This window comes from Biomphalaria glabrata, chromosome 12 (assembly GCF_947242115.1).
Source record: "Biomphalaria glabrata chromosome 12, xgBioGlab47.1, whole genome shotgun sequence".
Lineage (NCBI taxonomy): Eukaryota > Metazoa > Mollusca > Gastropoda > Planorbidae > Biomphalaria > Biomphalaria glabrata.
In genome coordinates this window covers 31,201,221-31,223,394 of record NC_074722.1, presented here as the reverse complement: position 1 = coordinate 31,223,394, position 22,174 = coordinate 31,201,221, and the positions used below count along the sequence as shown (strand labels likewise).

Here is a 22,174-nt window from a genome sequence, read left to right as displayed (position 1 = left end):
TAAGATGAAAATTGTATTTCTTAATACAAATCCTTCATTCCTTTATCTTCAAAATCTTAAATTCTGCATTTTAACCAAAGCTAGAGGCTGGCACTTTTTATTTTTAGAGTCATTATTTGAGACTCACAGAAAAGCCATTATTGAAGACAGGCACAGAAGACAGAAAGGAAATTTTAAATAGACCACAAATGGACAATGGCTTTGTCTGCACAAGATGCAGGAAAATATGCAGGTCGCAACTGGGCTTGATTAGTCATGTGAATCACTGCACACATCCTTAATCTTCGGAATCAAGACATTGCCATTATTATTATTCTTGTTCTAAAAAAAAGGCAAGCTTTTTAATAGGAAAAACAGAGTCATTATTTATAAGTGTATTTTGATTGATGCTGGCATCTCAGACTTCCAAGAGATAAAAAAAAAGTAAAGTTCCCCTTTAAGACCTTGCAATCTATAAGGCAGATGATGTTAAGGTAATCTGTTTCTTTAGCCAATGGTTAACAAGCAGGGTGTTATGTGGCCAGCACAACCACCAACCGCATTTACTTTTCCCAACTAAAGTCAGGTACCCATTAGAGTTGGGTGGACTGGGGGCACCCTAAAAATCCTTGAATTGAAAAATCACAAACTTCAAACCCAGGACCCCAGGTTCGGAAGCAAAGCCCTTAACCACACAGCCACTGCGCCCCTCTCATAGACATAACCCACTGCAATATGCTGAATGAATTAAATACCCTTCCTCCTTCCTTCCCAGGAAAAATGTTTTCTTTTTTTAAATTTTGTCTTCTATTTGTTAAGATAAAGTGTACTTATAGATCAAGATTTAGTTACCTCTCTAAAAAAGCATTTTTTTAAATTACTTTTGGTTGCTCTAGAATACTCTAGATCAAAAGACATGATGCACATGTCACATGTTATTTTAATGACTGCATTCACTATGGCTAGCATCACATCCACTATTTTCAAATCTATTATTTTTCAATCAGTAAAAACAAATAGAAGCCTTGCAATAATAAAATACAATATTTATTAGCCATAGATCTAAATATTGCAATGCTTATATTTTTAAATAAAAAATTAAAATAAAAAGAAAATATTCTATTACAACTAGATCATTTTGGACAATATTTAATTGTCTCTTATTTGATAGCGCACAATGTAAAAATGCAAACGGTCACATGATCAAACAAAAAACATGGCGGCCGGTGAGAAAATTTTAACATAATATTTAGATCTAGATTAGAAAAAGGGGTGGACCCATCTTTTGTATTTCACTATTTGTGTTTAAGATGATTAATAATCCATCTAGATCTAGTAATGCAACAATATTTAGAGCTAACTGACCTATTGCATTACAAACAATGACAAATGGATGGCTGCTAGTCGTGCAGATATTAAAATTTATCAGAATATATCAGCCTAGGCCTAGGGCGGCCTAGGCCAATGCCGATGAACGGATGATTGATGGTGCTCCAATTCCATGAAGTTGAAGGCATCACAAGCAAAGTCCAGAAAAATTTCAAGTTTCTAAACCTTTTCTCATCTCAAATGGTGTGAATCAGGGCTCTGTGCTGGCTCCATAAAAGTATATACTTAGCCTAAATTAGCACATCATGCTGCCACTTGTCACTCACTTGTCACGACTTGTGTAACATTCTTCAAAAGGGGCCTTCGTATTCAATCGGAAGTTTTACCAAAACTCCAAAAGCATATCAACTCTGTAAATGTAGGTTGCTACTTGATGAGGTGGGAACGAGGTTTTTAAGCTCTTAGCTTCCTAACCTAGGGCTAGGGTCCTGGGTTTGAAGCTATGTGAAGACTGATAGCAAGTTGACCGTCAAGGTCTGAAAGGGAAACTTTTTTTTTTTACATTATGAGGTAAACTTCCATGTTACCCATGCCAGTGCATACTTAAGACTGAGTGTACAGACAGTGCTGTAGTCCTACCATCACTTTTATATGCTTTATAGTCCTTGACCTTCTATTCTTGCCACATCAGAAAGCTGCACTACTTCCACCTTTGCTGTCTGAGATTGGTTTGACCACATATACCAGACTGTAACATCATACTTATCACAGATGTACAACATCCTTATCACAGATGTACAACATCCATGCCACATCACAAAGGTCCCAATAGGATGGACTGGTCATGTAGTCCTGAGAAGGCCTCCACAAGTGGATTTTCCTTCAGATTGAATATTTTTACAGTCCAAACCTCCAGCAGTATGGCTGGGATGATGGCGGACAGGGTTCAAACCTGGTAGCATCAAGGTAAACGAATGACAGACCTGATTGATAACACATGACCAGGCAGCCATCTTCAACCTGAAAGGAGGAGCTATATAGATCTAGATAGTTTTATAAATCAGAGATTCACTAGATTCTAGACTAGGTCTAGAGCTAGATATATAGATCTAGATCTAGCTTTTACTACTCAGCTACTGGTGTCTAGATCTACATTAGTTTCATTGTTTATTTTCTACTACTGTTACTTTTTTGATACAGATGAAGTTTCCAAACTTCAAAACCACTTAAGTCTACTGAGAGAGGAATATGTAAAACTTCAAAACAGATTAGCAGACGTGGAGAGGCGTTATCAAGTAGCGATTGCAGCTGCTGGTGGTAATGGTGAATCACAAGATGGATTTGTCTGCCGTTTGCTGAAATTCATTGCAGATTTGTTTGACAAAGAGCAATATAGGTGAGATTGATTTTTTAAAACACATATAGTTAGTTACATCTTGAATAAAATAGAATCTAGATGACTCAAGTGAAGGGACAATGAAGAAGTGTTCTTGGTAAGCCCAACAGGTGTGATAAAAAAAAACAGTTTGTAAGTTTAATGTTATATATTTGTTTTATAAAGAAATATTTCATTGCATTTATTTTTTAACTTTATTTTGTCCCCTAAAGTGACTTGACCATTCATTTGGAAGGCGGCCGTAATGTCAGGTCTCACAAGTTTATACTTTCAGCGAGAAGCAGTGACTGGGGTGTGGCAGACCTACAGGTCGTCTCAGAGCTGGATATGAAAGGTTAGAGACTGCAGTTGAAGTGAAATAATGTGCTTGTTTTTTTTTTTGTTTTTCTTTTAATTTTGTTTCTAACACATATTATATTGAAATGCCATTTTAGAAACCACCAGATGTTTAAAGTTAAAAAAAAAAAGGTAACAAAAAACTGAAATGCAGTTTACTTAAGTGAAATCTGACTACACTTTAAAAAAAAACAAACTAAATAGTAACCATATGTCATAAAAACTTCTTTTTTGAAGTAACGTCTGTATTATATAAGATAAGATAAGATAAAACTTTATGATATCTATCATTAAATACCTAGTCTTAGATTCATAAAATTTACAGTTACTATAAAATTAATTAATTAATTAAAAGTAAAAAAAAAATAATTGTGTAGTATTTAATGAATAGTAACTCCAAATCTGACAAACTTTACTATAATAATCTGCAGCTTTCATGTTGCAGGCGCAGAAGAAATGTAATATAATTTCTCCTTATGATAAATAGTAACATTCTGTCATCTAAATTTCTATGCATAGATGTGACTTTAAATGTTGAGTTGAAAGGAATAGCGTCAAAGAATGTTACAATTATTTTATTATCACCGTCATGATATGCCATATGTAATATAAATGTAATATAATTTATCCTTATGATGATGAATAGTAGCATTCTGTCATCCATATTTCTATACATTGATGTGTCTTTAAATGTTGAGTTTAAAGGTGTAGCTCCAAAGCATGTTACAATTATTTTATTACCGCCTTCAGATATACATCAGGATGTGGCGTATGCCTTGATCAGGTGGATTTACACAGATGAGATTAACATACAGGCTCAGGACTCATTCTTGCTTCAGCTTCTCAGAGCTGCTACCAAGTACAAACTAGAGGAGCTCAGAAATAGGTAAGCAATGCCCTCAGCTCAGAAATATGTAAGTGATGCCCTCAGCTGTAGACCTGATAGAGAGAGAGAGAGAAGATATCACTGCTTAATATTTCATTTTAAAAAATGTTTTACTTTTAAAAAGATTGACACCCTGAAATGTATATACATGTTTTAATTTTCCTGACCTGTTTGCCAGAGAACAACTTCCTTAGATATTACCTCACAGTATATTATTTTAAAATTATATATTAACCCCCCCCCCCCCCCCCCCCCGAAAAACTGAATAAAAAAATTCTAGCAATAGATACATGGGAATGAAAACTAAAGAATATATATTTTTAATTCTACACATTTCTCTCATCATGGAGTCTCAAACCAAAAAATAATATAAAAAAATAAAAAATCCAATTGAAATGAAAAGTATGTGAAAGAAAGTGGTATTAAAAGAAATAGTTTCAGAGACATTGGATGTAAAGTAGTATTGGGGACTCAATTCGTTACAGTTTTTGGGTTAAGCAGAAGAGGTAACTTGTGTAACTTACATAGCTGTAATTGGTGAAGAGGAGAAGAGCTGTAGTTTTAGACATCTCTCTTTCACAAAACTTAGAAGTTCAATTCATTGGTTTGAAATTCTGTAAAAAAAAATGGTAATTAAAATATATTTATAATCAGAGTTTTGCTTAAAATTTGGCAATAAAAATACACACTTGTTTTATTTAAAAATTTCATTACTAATACTTCATATTTAAGAGATGGTTTTCGTGAATTATAATGTATAATTGGTTCACTGACAACTGCTTCTCACACAAAAAAAATGGTTTCCACTATAAATGGTTAATTGAAAAAAGGCAGTGTGACAATGGATATAATATTAAATAAATATTTTTTTAAAAAATGTCTTAGTCTTATAAAAATTAAAATAAACCAATAGTCGCTGAATCTATCAATCATGGGAATTACTTTCTGAGAAAATGTCATTGAACCAGTTGTTCATGAATCCATTATCTGTATACGAGTGTGGTAGCACCAATTTGTTTGTGAAACAAATGTGATGATATCTTGTGTAAAATGGTTTTTACAATAACTTTGTGCCCATCTCTGTTGTTTTCCATTGTGTGAAGCTGTGATGTCTTTCATGTGTAACAATGTTGAAAACTTTTTAAATTTCTTTCTTTGTTATTTGGTTATTTGATGTTTTGTTTCAGGTGTGAAAATGGGCTAATAACTTTTGTAAATATGAAAAACTGCATCAAATTTTATCAAACAGCTGAAGAGATGCAAGCGGAGGTACTCAAGAAACATTGCTCAGAACTGATTTCAAACCATTGGGCAAGTGCAGGATTATTTTCTTGTACTTCTTAAATAAAATATATATTTTAAAAATAGAATAAACAATAATAATTAAGTGTTTTGTCAATGCCACTGATATTTTTTTTTATATATGAGTAGGAGATGATGCAGAACAATTTACCTCTGTCTGTATCTACATGCATATTCTACTGTGTCCATTGCATTGTATTTTCTAATCTTATCTGCTTTGACATTTGTGAAGGTTTTAGGATATTGATATTTTAATTGAACGTTGGTATAGTTGTATAGTTTTGGATTAGATCTACTAGTAACTCAGCATTACTATTCACCTGGCCACTGGTGACCCCATCACTCTCAGATCAGCAGTCTCTCAAAGAGCTTATTTACCCTACAAAACGCAGGGAATTTTTTTCCCAATCTTAAAAAACAAAGCGTTTCATGTGATGCTAAAATTTATGTGATTTGGATTTTTTGTTTCGTTCCTAATGAAAAAAAAAATGATTCAAACTTTGTCTAAACAAAAGTACTCTGAAACAGTGAAATACTAACCCTATATTGTAATATTTGTGTCTATTACAGTATGTTTATGATCAGTTATAATAAAATTTTGTCTTGCTAGGTAAATCCCAGAAATTACTTCTAAGCTAGTCAGACCTTCCTCCTCTATCCCTCCTAAAAAAAAAATGAATTCCCCCCACACTTTAGCTACAAAATTCAATTATTGACTTGAAAACTAAACTCTGCAAGGTTTCATTGTTTAGAACCAGTTCACAAGTGAGGACTTTGCCAGCATGCCTGCACCACTGCTGTATAAAATGTTTAAGGCCAAGACTGAGTACCCCCTTCATACAGCCATCAGGGCAGTCAGAGAGGATGTTGTATTTTTGTATCTCATTGAGTTTGACTCTCAGGTAAGTAACCTTGAAACAAACAGTGTTTTAACTCTTTCTCTACTAACTGACGATACCAACTTTGATTTGACCCCATTAAATTAAATTAATTTTTGTTTTTTTAAACCTACTTTTGCGTTATATTAAATGAGTATGCATTCTTCTATATTTAAATACCTTATATAACATTTCCTGATTACATTCAAAAGTTATTGAAGTTTAATCATAACAGGGTAGTGAAACACAAATGAGCAAAATGGATCATTCCATCAGAACGTAGAAAATAATTACAGAGAGAAATAGTTAAAATGACTACTTAAATATGTGTATTTGGGTGATTTTGTTTATTTTGCACTTTACTTTCATAGACAATAGATTGTTATGCATCTGATGTATTAGAATATTATAATTTGACTGTCTCTATATATTCTTGTAAAATACTGCATTACTCTTTAGTTTTCTGACTTAAAGACATTGCTTTAATATTTATGTTTTTTTTTTAAAGATAATTTTGGTCCAACCAAATGGAAATTCAGTTTGAACTACCATTGTCCACCTCAGCATGACTACTATAACAATAACATTAACAATATAGAAATATAAATGCGAACACAATTAATATTCATAAAAGAAACTCTGACAGGCTGACAAAACAAATAGCATGTAATAATAATAATGGAAGTATTTTTAATCTATGAAGTGCTGTTAACAAAGATATTTACACTCAAGGCATAGTTATAGTTATTATGGATGATTGGCCTTAACCTTAACAAGCTATTAAAAATAGTTTTAAGTTTGTTTCATTGTAAAATAAAAGTTCACTTTCTTCTTTTAATTTTTTTTATTTAATAGTTTTTTGTTTTTTTTTATTCCTAGCTTTCAGTCAAGGTGAATGAAGTAGACAATAAGGGTGACCTTGCCCTTGACCTGGCTCTCAAGACTCATCAGAAAAGCATTGCTCAAACTCTGGTTGCCAACAAAGCAGATGTGAACAGGAAGGACAACTCTGGGAAATGTCTGCTGTACAAGTCTATTCAGAGAGGTAATCAATATCTTTTTGTTTTAAATTGCACACATCAGTGGTGTAGTTAGGGTGGGGGGAGGAGGGGGAGAATTAGAAAATCCCCCCTGGGTCCCCACTTGAGAGGGCCCTCAAATTAGTGTTTTTTACATGAAAAATTAAATATTATGCAAAATGCAGGGCCCCCAAATAGGTCAAGCCCCCTGGGCCCCCAAACGATGGAAAATCCCTCGCTATGCCTGTGATGCACATTCAAAGAAAGGATTAATATTCAAAGCTGCCACAATAATCATCCATGTTTACCTCTAATGAAATAGCAGTGCTATCATTTGAAACTGGTTGAGATACAAGGTAAAAGTGCTCCCGTCTGCAAAGTGGTTGACTTTGCTTTTACTTATTTTTGTTTACAATTTCTTGCTTTTCACTGAGGGTTTCACTCCCATTTCAATGTTTGTATGTAACTATATGTTCACCTTTTGATGGGTAACAATTTTAAGTCAAAGAATTTCTGTGCAAATAGAGGTCAGATATGCCAGTTAAGATTTTAGAATTAATAAGTTAACAAATTTTTGAAACCTGATTAATAAGCCTTCAATTTTCATAACATTATGAAGTTTAAAGAAAGTCATTTCTCTTTTCAGGTGATGAAGAGGCTGCCACCTTTTTGATTCTGAATGGCTGTGACACGAACATGGCAACACATTTAGATAAAGAGACTCCATTACACATGGTGGCTAATTTTGACCCCAAGGTAGAAATATCTTTGAAAGAAAGTTTTGTTTGATTTTTTATCCATTTTTTTTTTAATTTTGCAAAAGCTATGTGTCACACTTCAGTGTGTAAACCAGAAGAGAGGCACGCTAGTCAAACCTCAATGCAAAATGGAAAGAAGAGGGCTGACCAGTAGTACTTCAACAGCCAGTATTATTATTATTATTAGGTGACATTGAGACTGTGTTGGAAAATTAAACAGACCCTTCCAGATAACCTTGACATATACATGATGTAGAAGTTTGTAGAATCTACAGTCAGTGACCTAGAGGTGGTAGAAAGATCTTTGTACAATAATTTTTAAGGAGCGCAGAGAAAATTATCAGAATTGCGAGTATGGTCGTTGTTCACAGTCGCTAGTCATTGTTTCATCTGGATTACTTAGTGTGTTTATTCTTTAATGGATTACTATTTGATGGACTGTATCTTCACTGTGTATTAGTTCTACTAATGTATTGTTTAATGTCAGCCAAATTATCATCGTGATTTATAGTTCGAATTACTTGTTTTATTGAGTTTTTAAAAGCTTTTAACTTACGACATTGAATTCAGTGCTGTGTTACTTCAATGGAACCTAGTAATGAATTGTAATGCATTTAAAGGCACCCTGAATCCGCATATGCCACATGATTGTGGAGACAGTACACAAGAGTTCAGTAAAGAAGTCAGCCAAAACCTTATGCTTGGTATTGTGAAAGAGATCTGAATATTAAAAATGTTGAAATATTTTACTCATAATAATGACATTTTCAAATGAAATACTTGCTTGTTACAATTTAAAAAAAATAAGACTTCTGTCACTTCTGTCACATGACCTTCCTGACCTAATTGCATGAATTATTCCATTAGATTTTTAGTTTTCACCCATTCATTCAAACTCAATTATTCTCAATTATACTCTGTATTATTCACATTTTGTCATTTGTTACCATGAAGTATAAAAAGCATTTTTCTTAGGTAGTATTTTTTCCTTATTCTGTTGTCTGTTTGATCCATGGGATTTGATCATTGTAGGAAGAAATTGAATAGACTCGACTGAGCATTAAATCTGAACATCAATCATCATTGTTTTTATTAGAGAGATTATTTTGAATCACCTAGGTTACTGACCCAGAAGTCATTAAAGGAATGGCCAACATTGCCAAACTTCTGTTGGAACACAAAGCAGACGTGAATGCACAGGACTCTACAGGCAGGTGAGTTTTTAAAAAGTTAACTTCATTAGTCCAGCACAATGTCTTTATGAAAAATAAATAATTTTTTTTTAGACTTATGAAATTTATATAGGTATGTGAAGGTAATAGTCAGTGGAAATGTGCATTGCATAGCTTGAGAATCTTATTCTGTTTCTGCATGAATTAAAAAAACAACAACTTTTAATTGAGTGTTTAATCTTCTTTTTTGGGGGGGCAGCCCTGATTTTCTTTTAGTTTTAAACAAATAAAATATTTTGAAAGTTTTCTTAACCTCAAGACTTGAGCCACATTTTTTTTTATTATGGATGAAAAGTGTGGCAAAAGAATGCATTTTAATATTTATTTTTTAAAACCAATTACAAACACATGAAATTTTTTTTTGGAAAATGTATGTGAGAGCGAAAACAACGTGCACCTTGGTTCTTTTTGATGGAAAGTTTTGATTTTCTTGTTTAGTGAGTTGGCAGTGTTTGACGTTACCAATTCTAAAGTGTGAGTACTCTACTGTCTTTTAGATTATAGAAATATAATAATAATCTTGTTAATGTCATTTTCAATAGTGTCACCTATGTAGCCTTTCAGACACTTACCTAGACAAAATCATGCTTCTTATAAAATCTTGATGTTTTTAATTTGATCATTTGTTTGAAACATTTGTTTGGACATTTATTTCAAATATTTGTTAGAAGTTCAAACCGGACTATGGTTTCATTTCATTTGAATTTAAAACTATTGAATTAAAATGAAAATGCTATCATGGGAAGGCCACAACAAAATGGCTGAGTCTTAGTCTGAGTCTTAGCAATGGTTGGGTTAAATCCCATGAGCCTTATAGACTTTTTAATGTCAATGGGAATTTTTTAAAATATCATTTTTTTAAATAAATAATATTTTGATAATACAAAATTAATCAGTAAATATAATAAATATGTTCAATTGGATTTTTGTATAATTTTGTTTTTTTACAGACACAAAGAAAATAGAAAAATATTTTTTTTTTATGGATCTGAAAAAACTAATAATGTTGTCAAAGAAGGCATCACTTTATGAAAAGACTTGTACAGAGTAACAAAGGAAACTCTACTTTGACATGTGAAGGTGGATCAAAGCTTAGACCCATTTACTCTCTTGCGAAATCATTCCACTTGAGACAGCATCGACCTACTTCCACAATTTTCAAGTTTAAGTTGAAATCACTCGATCAGTCGTGGACAATCTATCAGGTTTGACCAAAAAATATTCATTATAGCTATCTGTAATGAAGCTTTATTTATGATAGATATACTCATCAAAGATGAATTTATTTTAATTTGCTTTGAATCATTAAATGTGAAAACAATTTTTAGCTTATTGAGTAAGTACTCCACACTTGCAAATCAGGCAGACACTCTTTTATTTTTTATTTAAGCTATCAAAGTGGTCAGGCCACCCTGTGAACTTTTTGGCCACTGTAAAAGACATGGGTGAACTTGGAGCATTTTAGGAGCATTTTAGCTTTAGTTCTGAATATGTTTAATCAGCTTTACTTTCTCTACTACAGATTCAATGATTAATAAAAATGGTTAATAACATACTTCTAGCTTTTGTTCAAACTATTCTGAAACTTGTGGTGGCCAAGAGGTAAAGTGTTCTGATTCCAAACTGAGGGTCACAACTTCTGAAAGACAGGGATTTTGAACTTCTTTATCTTTAGGATGTCCCCTGAGTAAACTTAACTCTGTGTACCTGACTTGAGTTTGGCAAAATAAATGTAGCTACTCACTGTGCTGGCTTCATGACGCCCTGATCATTTTAGGCCATAGAAATAAACTCCTAAATCACTTATGAACTGGCCTACATTAATGCATAAACATATATTTGGATAAACATTTCATTAATCTTGCTTGTGAAAGGGCACTTAAAACTGATTGTTATTTGGAAACAAAATTGATCATTTATTTCAATGTAGCTCACAATAGCATTTGGAATTTGTTGTTAAGTTTCTTTTGTGACTCATGCTTAGTTTCTTTTGTGACTCATGCTTAGTTTCTTTTGTGACTCATGCTTAGTTTCTTTTGTGACTCATGCTTAGTTTCTTTTGTGACTCATGCTTAGTTTCTTTTGTGACTCATGCTTAGTTTCTTTTGTGACTCATGCTTAGTTTCTTTTGTGACTCATGCTTAGTTTCTTTTGTGACTCATGCTTAGTTTCTTTTGTGACTCATGCTTAGTTTTTTGTGTGACTCATGCTTAGTTTCTTTTGTGACTCATGCTTAGTTTCTTTTGTGACTCATGCTTAGTTTCTTTTGTGACTCATGCTTAGTTTCTTTTGTGACTCATGCTTAGTTTCTTTTATGACTCATGCTTAGTTTCTATTCAATCCGTTTTATTTGTGTTCTATGTTCTTTAATATCATTTATTCTTTTGACACATAAACTGTTTATAGCAATCATTGTTTGCTTATTTAAAATCTGTATGGCAGATGATATAAAGTTCATCTGTATCTATAGATGACAGTTAATGAAGGTGTCATGTGGCCAACTACCTTTACACTCCCCAATTAATGTCAAGTAATTTTTAGAGTTGGGTAGACTCAGGCATGTCCTAAAAATCCAGAAATTCACATTCCCATTCTCCATAAAGATTTGAACCCAAAACCCCTCTATTTGGAAGCCACCACTATATACTGTGGAGTGTGTCATACTACCATTTTTCTCTTTTGTCTAATAGAGCTTGAAAATGAAATGTTCTGGTGGAAGTCATATCAACATTAACTAAAGTGCCCACCCCTGCCCCTTTCTTCAACATAAAAACATAATAACAGTGACAGCAAAACAATAGAGTGAAAGAATTAAACTGATTTTGTATTTTTTTCTTCATCAGGATGTCAGGAGTTAACAATTTAAGATTTTTAAAGCATTTTACTAGTATTAAAAAAAAAGCTCAATTTGTCTAATAAAATGGTTTGTGTGTATTCTTTTACAGGTGAAGTGAAACAGTAAACTGTAAGTACTTAGCTGATGACTGATCAAACCAGGAATGAAACCTAAGGTCAAAGAAGGGATTTTCTGAAAGAGTTATTAATCTAAGGAAGCAAGAAATATGAAGAGCAATATTAATGATGACTTGGAGCCAGAAATATCTATTTTAGTGAGGCATTTAGTGCAAGATGACCATTCTCAAGGATTCAGCAAAATTGGAAAAATGTCTAGTTGTTATATCGACCATGTCCAGGTAACGGTATGCATAATTTTTTTTGTTAGTGCAAGAATTTTATTTCTTTGTTCATTTCTCAGTAATGTATTGAAATGTACTAGTCCTAAGTGATTTAAATAAAACATTTTTTAAAGAAACTTTATGCTTTTATTCTTTGTTGTTTCTTTAAAATGAGATATTAGAGTCTTTGGGAGTTTGTGTATGCATGTATATATGTGTCACAATAACATTGTGATAAACTCTTGAGCTTTTGTCTATAAACTCTTGAGCTCTTGTCTATCTTCTCCCTAACTATGTAACCAAGTGATAACAACTTGAACAAAAAAATTATTTAGTTTTTTCAATAGTAGCTACATTTTTGAGTCCAGCTGTTTGTTTTATTAACTTTTAAGTGACTGGATTTTTATATTAAGAAATTACTTTAACCATAAGATAGCATTTCCAAAAAATGTTAACTCAATTCGGAAATAAACAATGTAGAAAGCTAGTGGTCATGAGAAAATCAACAATTTTATCAACAACTTGGGACAGAACTATATTTTTTGTTTCTAGTGGTCATGAGAAAATCAACAATTTTATCAACAACTTGGGACAGAATTATATTTTTTGTTTCTAGTGGTCATGAGAAAATCAACAATTTTATCAACAACTTGGGACAGAACTATATTTTTTGTTTCTAGTGGTCATGAGAAAATCAACAATTTTATCAACAACTTGGGACAGAACTATATTTTTTGTTTCTAGTGGTCATGAGAAAATCAACAATTTTATCAACAACTTGGGACAGAACTATATTTTTTGTTTCTAGTGGTCATGAGAAAATCAACAATTTTATCAACAACTTGGGACAGAACTATATTTTTTGTTTCTAGTGGTCATGAGAAAATCAACAATTTTATCAACAACTTGGGACAGAACTATATTTTTTGTTTCTAGTGGTCATGAGAAAATCAACAATTTTATCAACAACTTGGGACAGAACTATATTTTTTGTTTCTAGTGGTCATGAGAAAATCAACAATTTTATCAACAACTTGGGACAGAACTATATTTTTTGTTTCTAGTGGTCATGAGAAAATCAACAATTTTATCAACAACTTGGGACAGAACTATATTTTTTGTTTCTAGTGGTCATGAGAAAATCAACAATTTTATCAACAACTTGGGACAGAACTATATTTTTTGTTTCTAGTGGTCATGAGAAAATCAACAATTTTATCAACAACTTGGGACAGAACTATATTTTTTGTTTCTAGTGGTCATGAGAAAATCAACAATTTTATCAACAACTTGGGACAGAACTATATTTTTTGTTTCTAGTGGTCATGAGAAAATCAACAATTTTATCAACAACTTGGGACAGAACTATATTTTTTGTTTCTAGTGGTCATGAGAAAATCAACAATTTTATCAACAACTTGGGACAGAACTATATTTTTTGTTTCTAGTGGTCATGAGAAAATCAACAATTTTATCAACAACTTGGGACAGAACTATATTTTTTGTTTCTAGTGGTCATGAGAAAATCAACAATTTTATCAACAACTTGGGACAGAACTATATTTTTTGTTTCTAGTGGTCATGAGAAAATCAACAATTTTATCAACAACTTGGGACAGAACTATATTTTTTGTTTCTAGTGGTCATGAGAAAATCAACAATTTTATCAACAACTTGGGACAGAACTATATTTTTTGTTTCTAGTGGTCATGAGAAAATCAACAATTTTATCCACAACTTGGGACAGAACTATATTTTTTGTTTCTAGTGGTCATGAGAAAATCAACAATTTTATCAACAACTTGGGACAGAACTATATTTTTTGTTTCTAGTGGTCATGAGAAAATCAACAATTTTATCAACAACTTGGGACAGAACTATATTTTTTGTTTCTAGTGGTCATGAGAAAATCAACAATTTTATCAACAACTTGGGACAGAACTATATTTTTTGTTTCTAGTGGTCATGAGAAAATCAACAATTTTATCAACAACTTGGGACAGAACTATATTTTTTGTTTCTTTGCTGTAAAAAAAAAATCTGTTACAAAATTTAAAAAGATTTTTCCCCACAATAATGAAGAAATGAATTTTTTAGTTTTTTTTTTAGCCCCTGTATGACGATTGTTTCATTATTGTCAAGTCTTATACTGTTATAGTCTGTTAATATTTGTTCAAAATCAGTTTGAAAAGATTTTAAAACATATATACCATTTATGATCAACATTTAAAATAAAGTGATAAAAGGTCAATACAGCCAGATCTTGAAAAAAGTTTCTTATAGTTTTCTCAACATGGAGAAGTCTAGCTTGATTGTGTCTCCAGTTTGAAGTATTGTAAGCCAACATACAACTATATCAAATGATGTTACTATTTAGTATTGTAAGCCGGCATACTACTCTATCAAATAATGTTACTATTTAGTATTGTAAGCCGAATAATACTATATCAAATGATGTTACTATTTTGTATTGTAAGCCGACATACTACTCTATCAAATGATGTTACTTTTTAGATGTTTTATTCTTATGTTTGACATTTTGTACATGAGCTGAAAATAATGATTCAGCCTTAGTCAATACTAGTCTTTAAAAAAGAAAGTTAATATTATTTTGTTTAGTAAATCTTGCAGATGATTACAGTGACATTCTTCTTTGATTGAATACTCTCTCTCACTCTCCCCTCTTAGTCAATGTTAATTTGTATAATACATCAGCATCTTAAATTGCATTCCATAGATTAGCAAAATAATTCTTAAAAAGAAAATGGCTAAATTATTTATTTATTATATGGTGTGACCAATTTTGGTTTGTCATTTTATGCCAACCATCTCCTACTTTCTAAACTTGACTGCAAAGAGGATGAAACTTAGAATCCTTTGCTCCAAGGGTCACTGTTATTGAAGGGAATAACATTTTATTTTTGGTTTTGGTGTGATTAAATATTATAGGAAAATAAAAATTGAACCTTTAAAAATATGGAGTATTGCATGACAGTGTGAACACTTGACACTTTAATTTCAACACTCTACCAGTACTCCCAATATAATTTTAACACTCTTTTGACATCTACCTTGGTGAGTGTCAGATAAGAGTTGAGCTTGCACCCATAAATGACCTTTTGACCATTGGGAAAGATTTGACCTGAGGCCAGTAATGAGAGATAGGCTCTGATACCTCTGTCTTGAGGTTCCCTATCAACTAGATGATAATCAAATCACATGTGTTTTCACAATATCCCACTCCTTCAGTCAGAACATTTGTTCCTTCTGACAAGCAAAGGCCGGAGGCCAAGCTCACTAGTGGTTCCTCTGTGTTCCTATAGTATACCGCCACTAGCTGTGGAGGGGCCCTCACCACTCCTATGGCCACTGGTCCCCTTTAATTTCAACTCTCTCTTTATTTCTACCAGCACTCCCCTGCACAACGCTATCATCAGTAGAAATGAGCCAGTGTTTCAAGTTTTGTTATCCTGTCACAAGATCAACACAGAGATAAAAAATTCTGATGGTCACACTGTCCTGTGGCTGGCCTTACACAAACAGGTTGGTAGAAATACTGGAAATGTTACTTTATACTTTTAGTTACTTTGTGCTACTAAAACAAACATGAACCAGTTCTGATTGAAGTTCCAATGCATAGAGTAATTGTTGGTCTTGATAGAATCTTGGTATGGATAAGAATTATTATTCAAACCTTTTCAGAGTAACAGCATATATTAAGTGTGATTTCTGATTGTATCCTTTTAAAAGTTTCTTTAGGTTTTAGGCTAAACCTAAAAACATTAAAACACAATGTTAAGAACCACTGCTCTAAATGTTATCAGTTGTCAGTAATTTATTTATAATGTACACATTGACATAGTCACATACATTAAATCATGATAAGAATTTTTTTATGAACCAAAATGTTATAATTTTGTTTCTTAATAATTTTATAAAAACTTTTAAAAGCTGGAAAGGGGTGGGGCATGGGGGCTGCATCTGCAATTGGCTTCCATAACCAAGTCTTGGGTTTAAATCCTTGTAGATTCTGGGATTTTGAATTTCTGGATTTTGAGGACACCAAATAATTGGTACCTGACAGGAGCTGGGGAAAGTAAAGGCCTATCTGCAGGTCATAATAAAAGAAGACTTCTACATCATCTGCTTTATGGATCCCAAGGTCTGAAAGGGGAACTTTATTTTACTGTTTAACTCATGAAAAGCATTGGTCTCTCTTTTCTCCTTGACTATAGGCTGAAACTGCTGCTGATGTTAAATCTATGCTGTATGGTGAGGACAGCTTGGCTGCCAAGTTGATCAGAGCTGGAGCATCTCCTGATGCCGTGGAGCCAGAGTCTGGCAACACTCTTCTCCATCTGGCTGCACAGCATGGCTACGAAGCTGCTGGGATATTTTTAACTGACCACAGAGCAAATGTCAACCAGCCCAATTTTAAGGTTATAGTTGTTTTTTTTTTTTATTGGGTAATTTTTTAGAATAGTTGACTGTTTATATTTTATCAATCTAATTTTAACAAAGGATATGATTCATTTTTTCTAATAGAACTAAATATAAATCAAAGACCTGATAAAGAGTACTATAAAGGTTGCATTGTATTTTTGTTTAGGGTGAAACTCCATTACATATTGCGTGTGAGGAAGGATTGACAGAGCTGGCCAGAAAACTTTTAGAGCACGGTTCAAATCCCAATGCTCAGACACTTAGAACGCCCACCACCTCAGTCCTTGATTATGAGGCCAACTCACAGGAAGTGTCCCAGCAGACACCTCTTCATTTGGCCTTGACAAAGGGACATCACTCTGTAGTTCAGGTCTTCCTAGACTACAAAAGTTAGTATGCTTATTTGCAAAGATTAATCACTGGTTTCTTATTCATCATTATTGACCTTCTCTGGAAGTTCATTAACACATTAGTAATTGTAATGAAAGTGCCACTACATCTTACCTTAGCCTGTCTGAGGGTTCTTGAGCATTCTTTTTGGAATCTTTCTACATAGTTCATCTCTCTGTTTCTTGAGGGTTATCACATCTTTCTTTCTCCTTATGTTGTCTGCCTTAGAGTTCTCATTGCCAATACATAAAGGTAAAGTAAAGTCTCCCTTTCAGACCTTGAAATCTATAGGGCAGATGATGTTAAGGTCATCTGTTTCTGTGGCCAACGGTTAACGAGCAAGGTGTCATGTGGCCAGCCACAACGACCAACCGGTTTTACTTCCCCCAACTAAAGTCAGGTACCCATTAGAGTTGGCTGGACTCCCTCTAAAAAATCCAAAAATTAAAAACCCCAGTCTTCACCGAGATTCGAACCCAGGACCCCAGGTTTGGAAGCAAAGTATTTAACCGCCCCCACCCCCACCTATTACCAATACATGTTTGCACTAAAAAAAATAATCCAGCTATTCCCACAATCTTCCCTTCAATAAGTCTGTCACATTAGTATAGATTATTTATGTCCTAATAGATAAACAAAATAGGGGGGAAAATTGAAATCCGCTTTAAGTGTTTCTGTCTTGAGATATTGGTTGGTAAATATTTTTTTTTGGGATTACAAACAAGGCCAATAACTTTTTTAGTAAATATGTTTTTCAGAAGAGCTATCCAAGTCAGGAAACACCAGTACCAAAGTGTTACCCAACTTCAATGTGAAGGATTCAGTGGGTCAGACTGTCTTGGGTCTGGCTCTGTGGAACAGCATGCACGACATGGCTGACAAGCTTCTGGCCTGCGGTGCCAACATCAACGAAAAGAATGCAGCCGGGATGACCCTGCTTCACCAAGCCATAGAGAAACAGGACACCGAGAGCGCCTTGTTCCTGATGGATCACCTGGCAGACTTAGAAGCAATGTAAGTGTAATTTAAAATGTTACAGCTATTGTGAAATGATAGCTCATTTAAGTTGAAGAGCACACATCCTGAGTGCTGAGGTTTGAATCCTGACAGAGCTGAATTCATTTTACAGTGGGCTTATAATCAATGTGAGACCTGTATTGATGATTGGATATGCAGTTGTAGTCATTGTTCTGGCCTACAGTTTCCTTATATATTGATAAAAGAGAGAGATGTCCTTCATTTGGCTAACTTGGAAAGCTTTCAGTCCCTAAAGTCCCTCCACTACAGATCTGTTCATGTAAGAATTTCCTTACCTGGGTGATAAACATTGCATTTCCACTCTACCTATTAATAATCATCATAGCATACAGATATATATTTTTTACTAAGTTTATATCAACTCACTCTGTCTGTCTGTCTGGTAAAAAGTGTGTACACATTATTTCTCCCACACCCATTCTCGGATTAAGCTGAAACTTCGCACAAATATTCATTGACATAGACAAGACATAGATCAATAAAAAAAAGTAACCAATTAGAAAATTAATTACTGGTAATTCATTATTTTGTTAAATACCAACAAAGGAAACTAATACTTCAGTATTCACAGATATGGCTCAATTTGTCGGGTTTAGTCCCCATCAATAATTGTTAACGCCATTTCTCCCTCACGCATTCTCTTATCAAGTTGATACTTTAAACAATTATTTATTGTACCTATTGTACATGAATCAGTAAACAAAAATTCTCAATAAGTCAATTAATAATTGGTAATTAATTATTTTGTTTGATATCAAATAAGGGAAATAGCTTGTACATTATGGGTAGATATAGTGTTAAGGACAGAGTTCTTCCTCTTTAGATAAACTTTTTTTTTTTAGTAAAGGATTTTTATATTTTGCATGTTTTTACATTATAGATCTGTTCTTATTTCCATCCACAGATCACCCGATGAACAGAGTGTTATCCAGCATGCCATCAGCAGGCACTTACCTGTGGTGGTGGAGGCCTTGTGTAAACGTGGAGTGAATAAGGACACTATTGATGCCCAGGGGAATTGTCCCCTCTGGCAGGCTTTGGATTCTGGTCAAGAGGAGATAGCCCACACACTGGTACAGATGTTTAAGTAGCACTTTAGTTTGAAACTTTCTTCTAACGCATGATATTCATTCTTGTTTCATTGAGGTGTTTAAAGTTAGAAAATAATTACTAAGTTTTAAGTTGTATTTTTTCTATAAGGGGAAAGTTCTTATAATGTTCATATTCTTTCTTTACAGTGAGGTTTTTGTCCTCTATAATTCTATGACATAATATTGCTGTATTTTAGTATTGAATAAGTTATTAATAACTGGATAATAATTGACATGTGAAATTGTATTTTTTAAAACTCTTGTTTTATTAACATTATTTACCATACTGTAATTGTTAATGATTTTTGTTACCAGCTTATAGGTATTACTTTTAATTCAACTCTCTCACTACTTTTAACTTAGTTCTATCTTTCATTAGTAGTTTTAACTCAATTCTCAATTACTACTTTTAACTCAATTCTCTCTCTCACTACTTTTAACTCAATTCTCTCTTTCACTACTTTTAACTCTATTCTCTCTTTCATTACTTTTAATTCTATTCTCTCTTTCATTACTTTTAACTCAACTCTCTCTTTCTCTACCTTTAACTCAAGTCTCTTTCACTACTTTTAACTCCACTCTCTCTAGCTTAATTTGAAAATTTTGTCAGGTCAAGTTTGGCTGTGATGTCAACCTGTGGTCACAGAGTCCAGGTGGCTACTTCCACACACTGCTACACAGGGCTTTGGACCAGAATAATGAAGCCATTGCCTGTTTTCTTATTAGAAGGTGAATTTGACTTCACTTGCATTCTTGTATTCTATTTTACAAAGATTATATTAACTCATTCTGTCTGTCTACATAGATTCTTTTACACATTTTTCCTCTCACTTTCCATTCCCGGATCAAGTGGAAACTTAGTACAATCATTGATTGTCGATGACAACACATCAATCTATTAAAAAAAAAAAACAAATTAATCCATCAGAGAACATAGTACATAGAAGTTTAATTCCTAAAGCGCTGGTTGTGAGTGTGTATGTGTTTCGTGTGTGAATGTTGTTTGTATCTGCATCTATATTGTTATTGTAGTTACCGTACGCTGAGGTGGCCGATTGTAGTCAAACTGAATTTCCATTTGATTGGACCAATAAAAATTATCTTATCTTATCAATTAGGGCTAACTTATTGATTTTGTTTTATAAAGAAAAGGGGAGATAAACATAGCTATGTTGAAAAACATGGCAGTGATTGAATGGTGCTTTCCCTTCACTCATTAAAAGCTTTCTTTAAAAAAAACTTTAAAAAGAAATATTTTGCATGTTTTTTCGTTCTTCCTTTACTCATGCCGCTGCTAGATAATGAGTTAAACAGCCTTAATTTGACTCATTGATGCACCTTACTGTTTCTTGTGAGTGTAACTCTTTCCTTTCTCATAGAAATCTCCTTGGGGTAGGGTAAAACTCATTCAAAGTTGTGTATATGTCACTCAGCTTTCAACTTCAAAAGTACTTCCCAGGCTTGGCAGGCCACTTTGTGTTCAATTCAAAGTAAGATAGAATTAATCAAAGACAAAAATGAAGTTGATGCATAACAACTTCTGTGGACAACACGACAATTTGTAATGAAAATAGGAAAGAATTTTTTTTTTTTATTTCCAGTGGCTGTGATAAAAATAGTCCCAGAAGACCAGGACCCAACGGAGAAGGTGCAGAGGAGGGGAGGTAATATACCACAGTTTTTTTTTGTACACACATTCTTTGTTTTTAGAACACACATTCGTTGTTTTTAGAACACACATTCCTTGTTTTTAGAACACACATTCCTTGTTTTTAAAACACACATTCCTTGTTTTTAGAACACACATTCCTTGTTTTTAGAACACACATTCCTTGTTTTTAGAACACACATTCCTTGTTTTTAGAAGTTTTAACCCAATAGTTCCTATATCTGGTTTTAAAAAGTCTAGTTCCTAAAAAAGAGGGGGGGTAGCGTCATACACTGAACACTTTCATTTAAAAAACAACAACAACTAAAATACTTATACACATCTGGTTTTCACTAAAAAAGATTAGCTAATTTTATCCAATTTTTACATCAAAGAAAATAGGAACTTTCCATGTATGAAAATAATAGTAACAAATTTGCTGGTAACTTCCTGTCACTTTGTACCACTTTAGGAGTCTACAGTCAACACCACATTCTATTTCAATAGGAATTTATTGATTAAAACTCTTTGTTTTTAATATTTTTTGTTCTCTTCTTTCCTTTATTGGAAAATTGATTTAAATTGATTAATCAGACCATTTATCATATCTGACTTATATTGTCCCATTTTGTTGGATGGACTCCTACTCTTGTATTGAAAAAGTGCTGAGCCCAATGGCTACTTATCTAATTTAGTGTGTATACTGTCTGTTTTGCCCTATCCCAGTGATGGCCAGAGTCCACTACACATGGCTTGTGCCTGGGGATTAGAAATGGTTGTCCAGTGCTTGATGGAACACAACGCTGATGTGAATGCTCAGGTGAATACAAAACTATACATATTAATTTTTATCTAGTTATGCAATCATAACAATTTTTAGTTTATGTAGTAGTAAAATCATAACATATCTTTGTACTATGTACTAGTAATATCATCACATGTTGGTTTGTGTATAAGTACATTACAGTAAGATCACTTCATATTGATTTGTATCAAAATGTCTACTTTCTGTTCATTATCTATGGGTTTAAATGCAGCTAACAATTACATCATGTTTGTCATATGATTGAATTTCAGTTATATTCATGTTTGCCAGCCTCATGGAAAGGTTAAATTCATGTTTACATTTTTTTAGCCTAAAATAGCATTAATAAAAAAAACACCTGTTTACCATTTAAATTTGATTTGGTTAATTCGACCACTTGGCTTGCGAGATGTGGAAGTCATACACTAGGTTGTAAAAAAACTAAAAGTGGCTCAACTGCGATGGCTG

At 33.1% G+C, this 22,174-nt stretch overlaps 1 protein-coding gene across 1 annotated transcript in view; it reads left to right on the top strand.

Annotated features, from left to right (window-relative positions):
- Positions 1-1,151: 1,151 nt before the first annotated feature.
- Positions 1,152-22,174, top strand: part of LOC106052964 (rabankyrin-5-like) — a 35,438-nt gene continuing 14,415 nt past the window's right edge. The window contains exons 1-17 of the mRNA XM_056006028.1: positions 1,152-1,205; positions 2,509-2,704; positions 2,917-3,038; positions 3,791-3,926; positions 5,114-5,237; positions 5,981-6,130; positions 6,986-7,151; positions 7,772-7,881; positions 9,003-9,097; positions 15,702-15,834; positions 16,527-16,730; positions 16,901-17,123; positions 17,883-18,138; positions 19,067-19,235; positions 19,864-19,982; positions 20,855-20,917; positions 21,628-21,721. Of these exons, the coding sequence (XP_055862003.1) occupies positions 1,196-1,205; positions 2,509-2,704; positions 2,917-3,038; positions 3,791-3,926; positions 5,114-5,237; positions 5,981-6,130; positions 6,986-7,151; positions 7,772-7,881; positions 9,003-9,097; positions 15,702-15,834; positions 16,527-16,730; positions 16,901-17,123; positions 17,883-18,138; positions 19,067-19,235; positions 19,864-19,982; positions 20,855-20,917; positions 21,628-21,721 (2,370 nt within the window). The 5' untranslated portion in view covers positions 1,152-1,195. The remainder of the gene's footprint in view (positions 1,206-2,508; positions 2,705-2,916; positions 3,039-3,790; positions 3,927-5,113; positions 5,238-5,980; positions 6,131-6,985; positions 7,152-7,771; positions 7,882-9,002; positions 9,098-15,701; positions 15,835-16,526; positions 16,731-16,900; positions 17,124-17,882; positions 18,139-19,066; positions 19,236-19,863; positions 19,983-20,854; positions 20,918-21,627; positions 21,722-22,174) is intronic.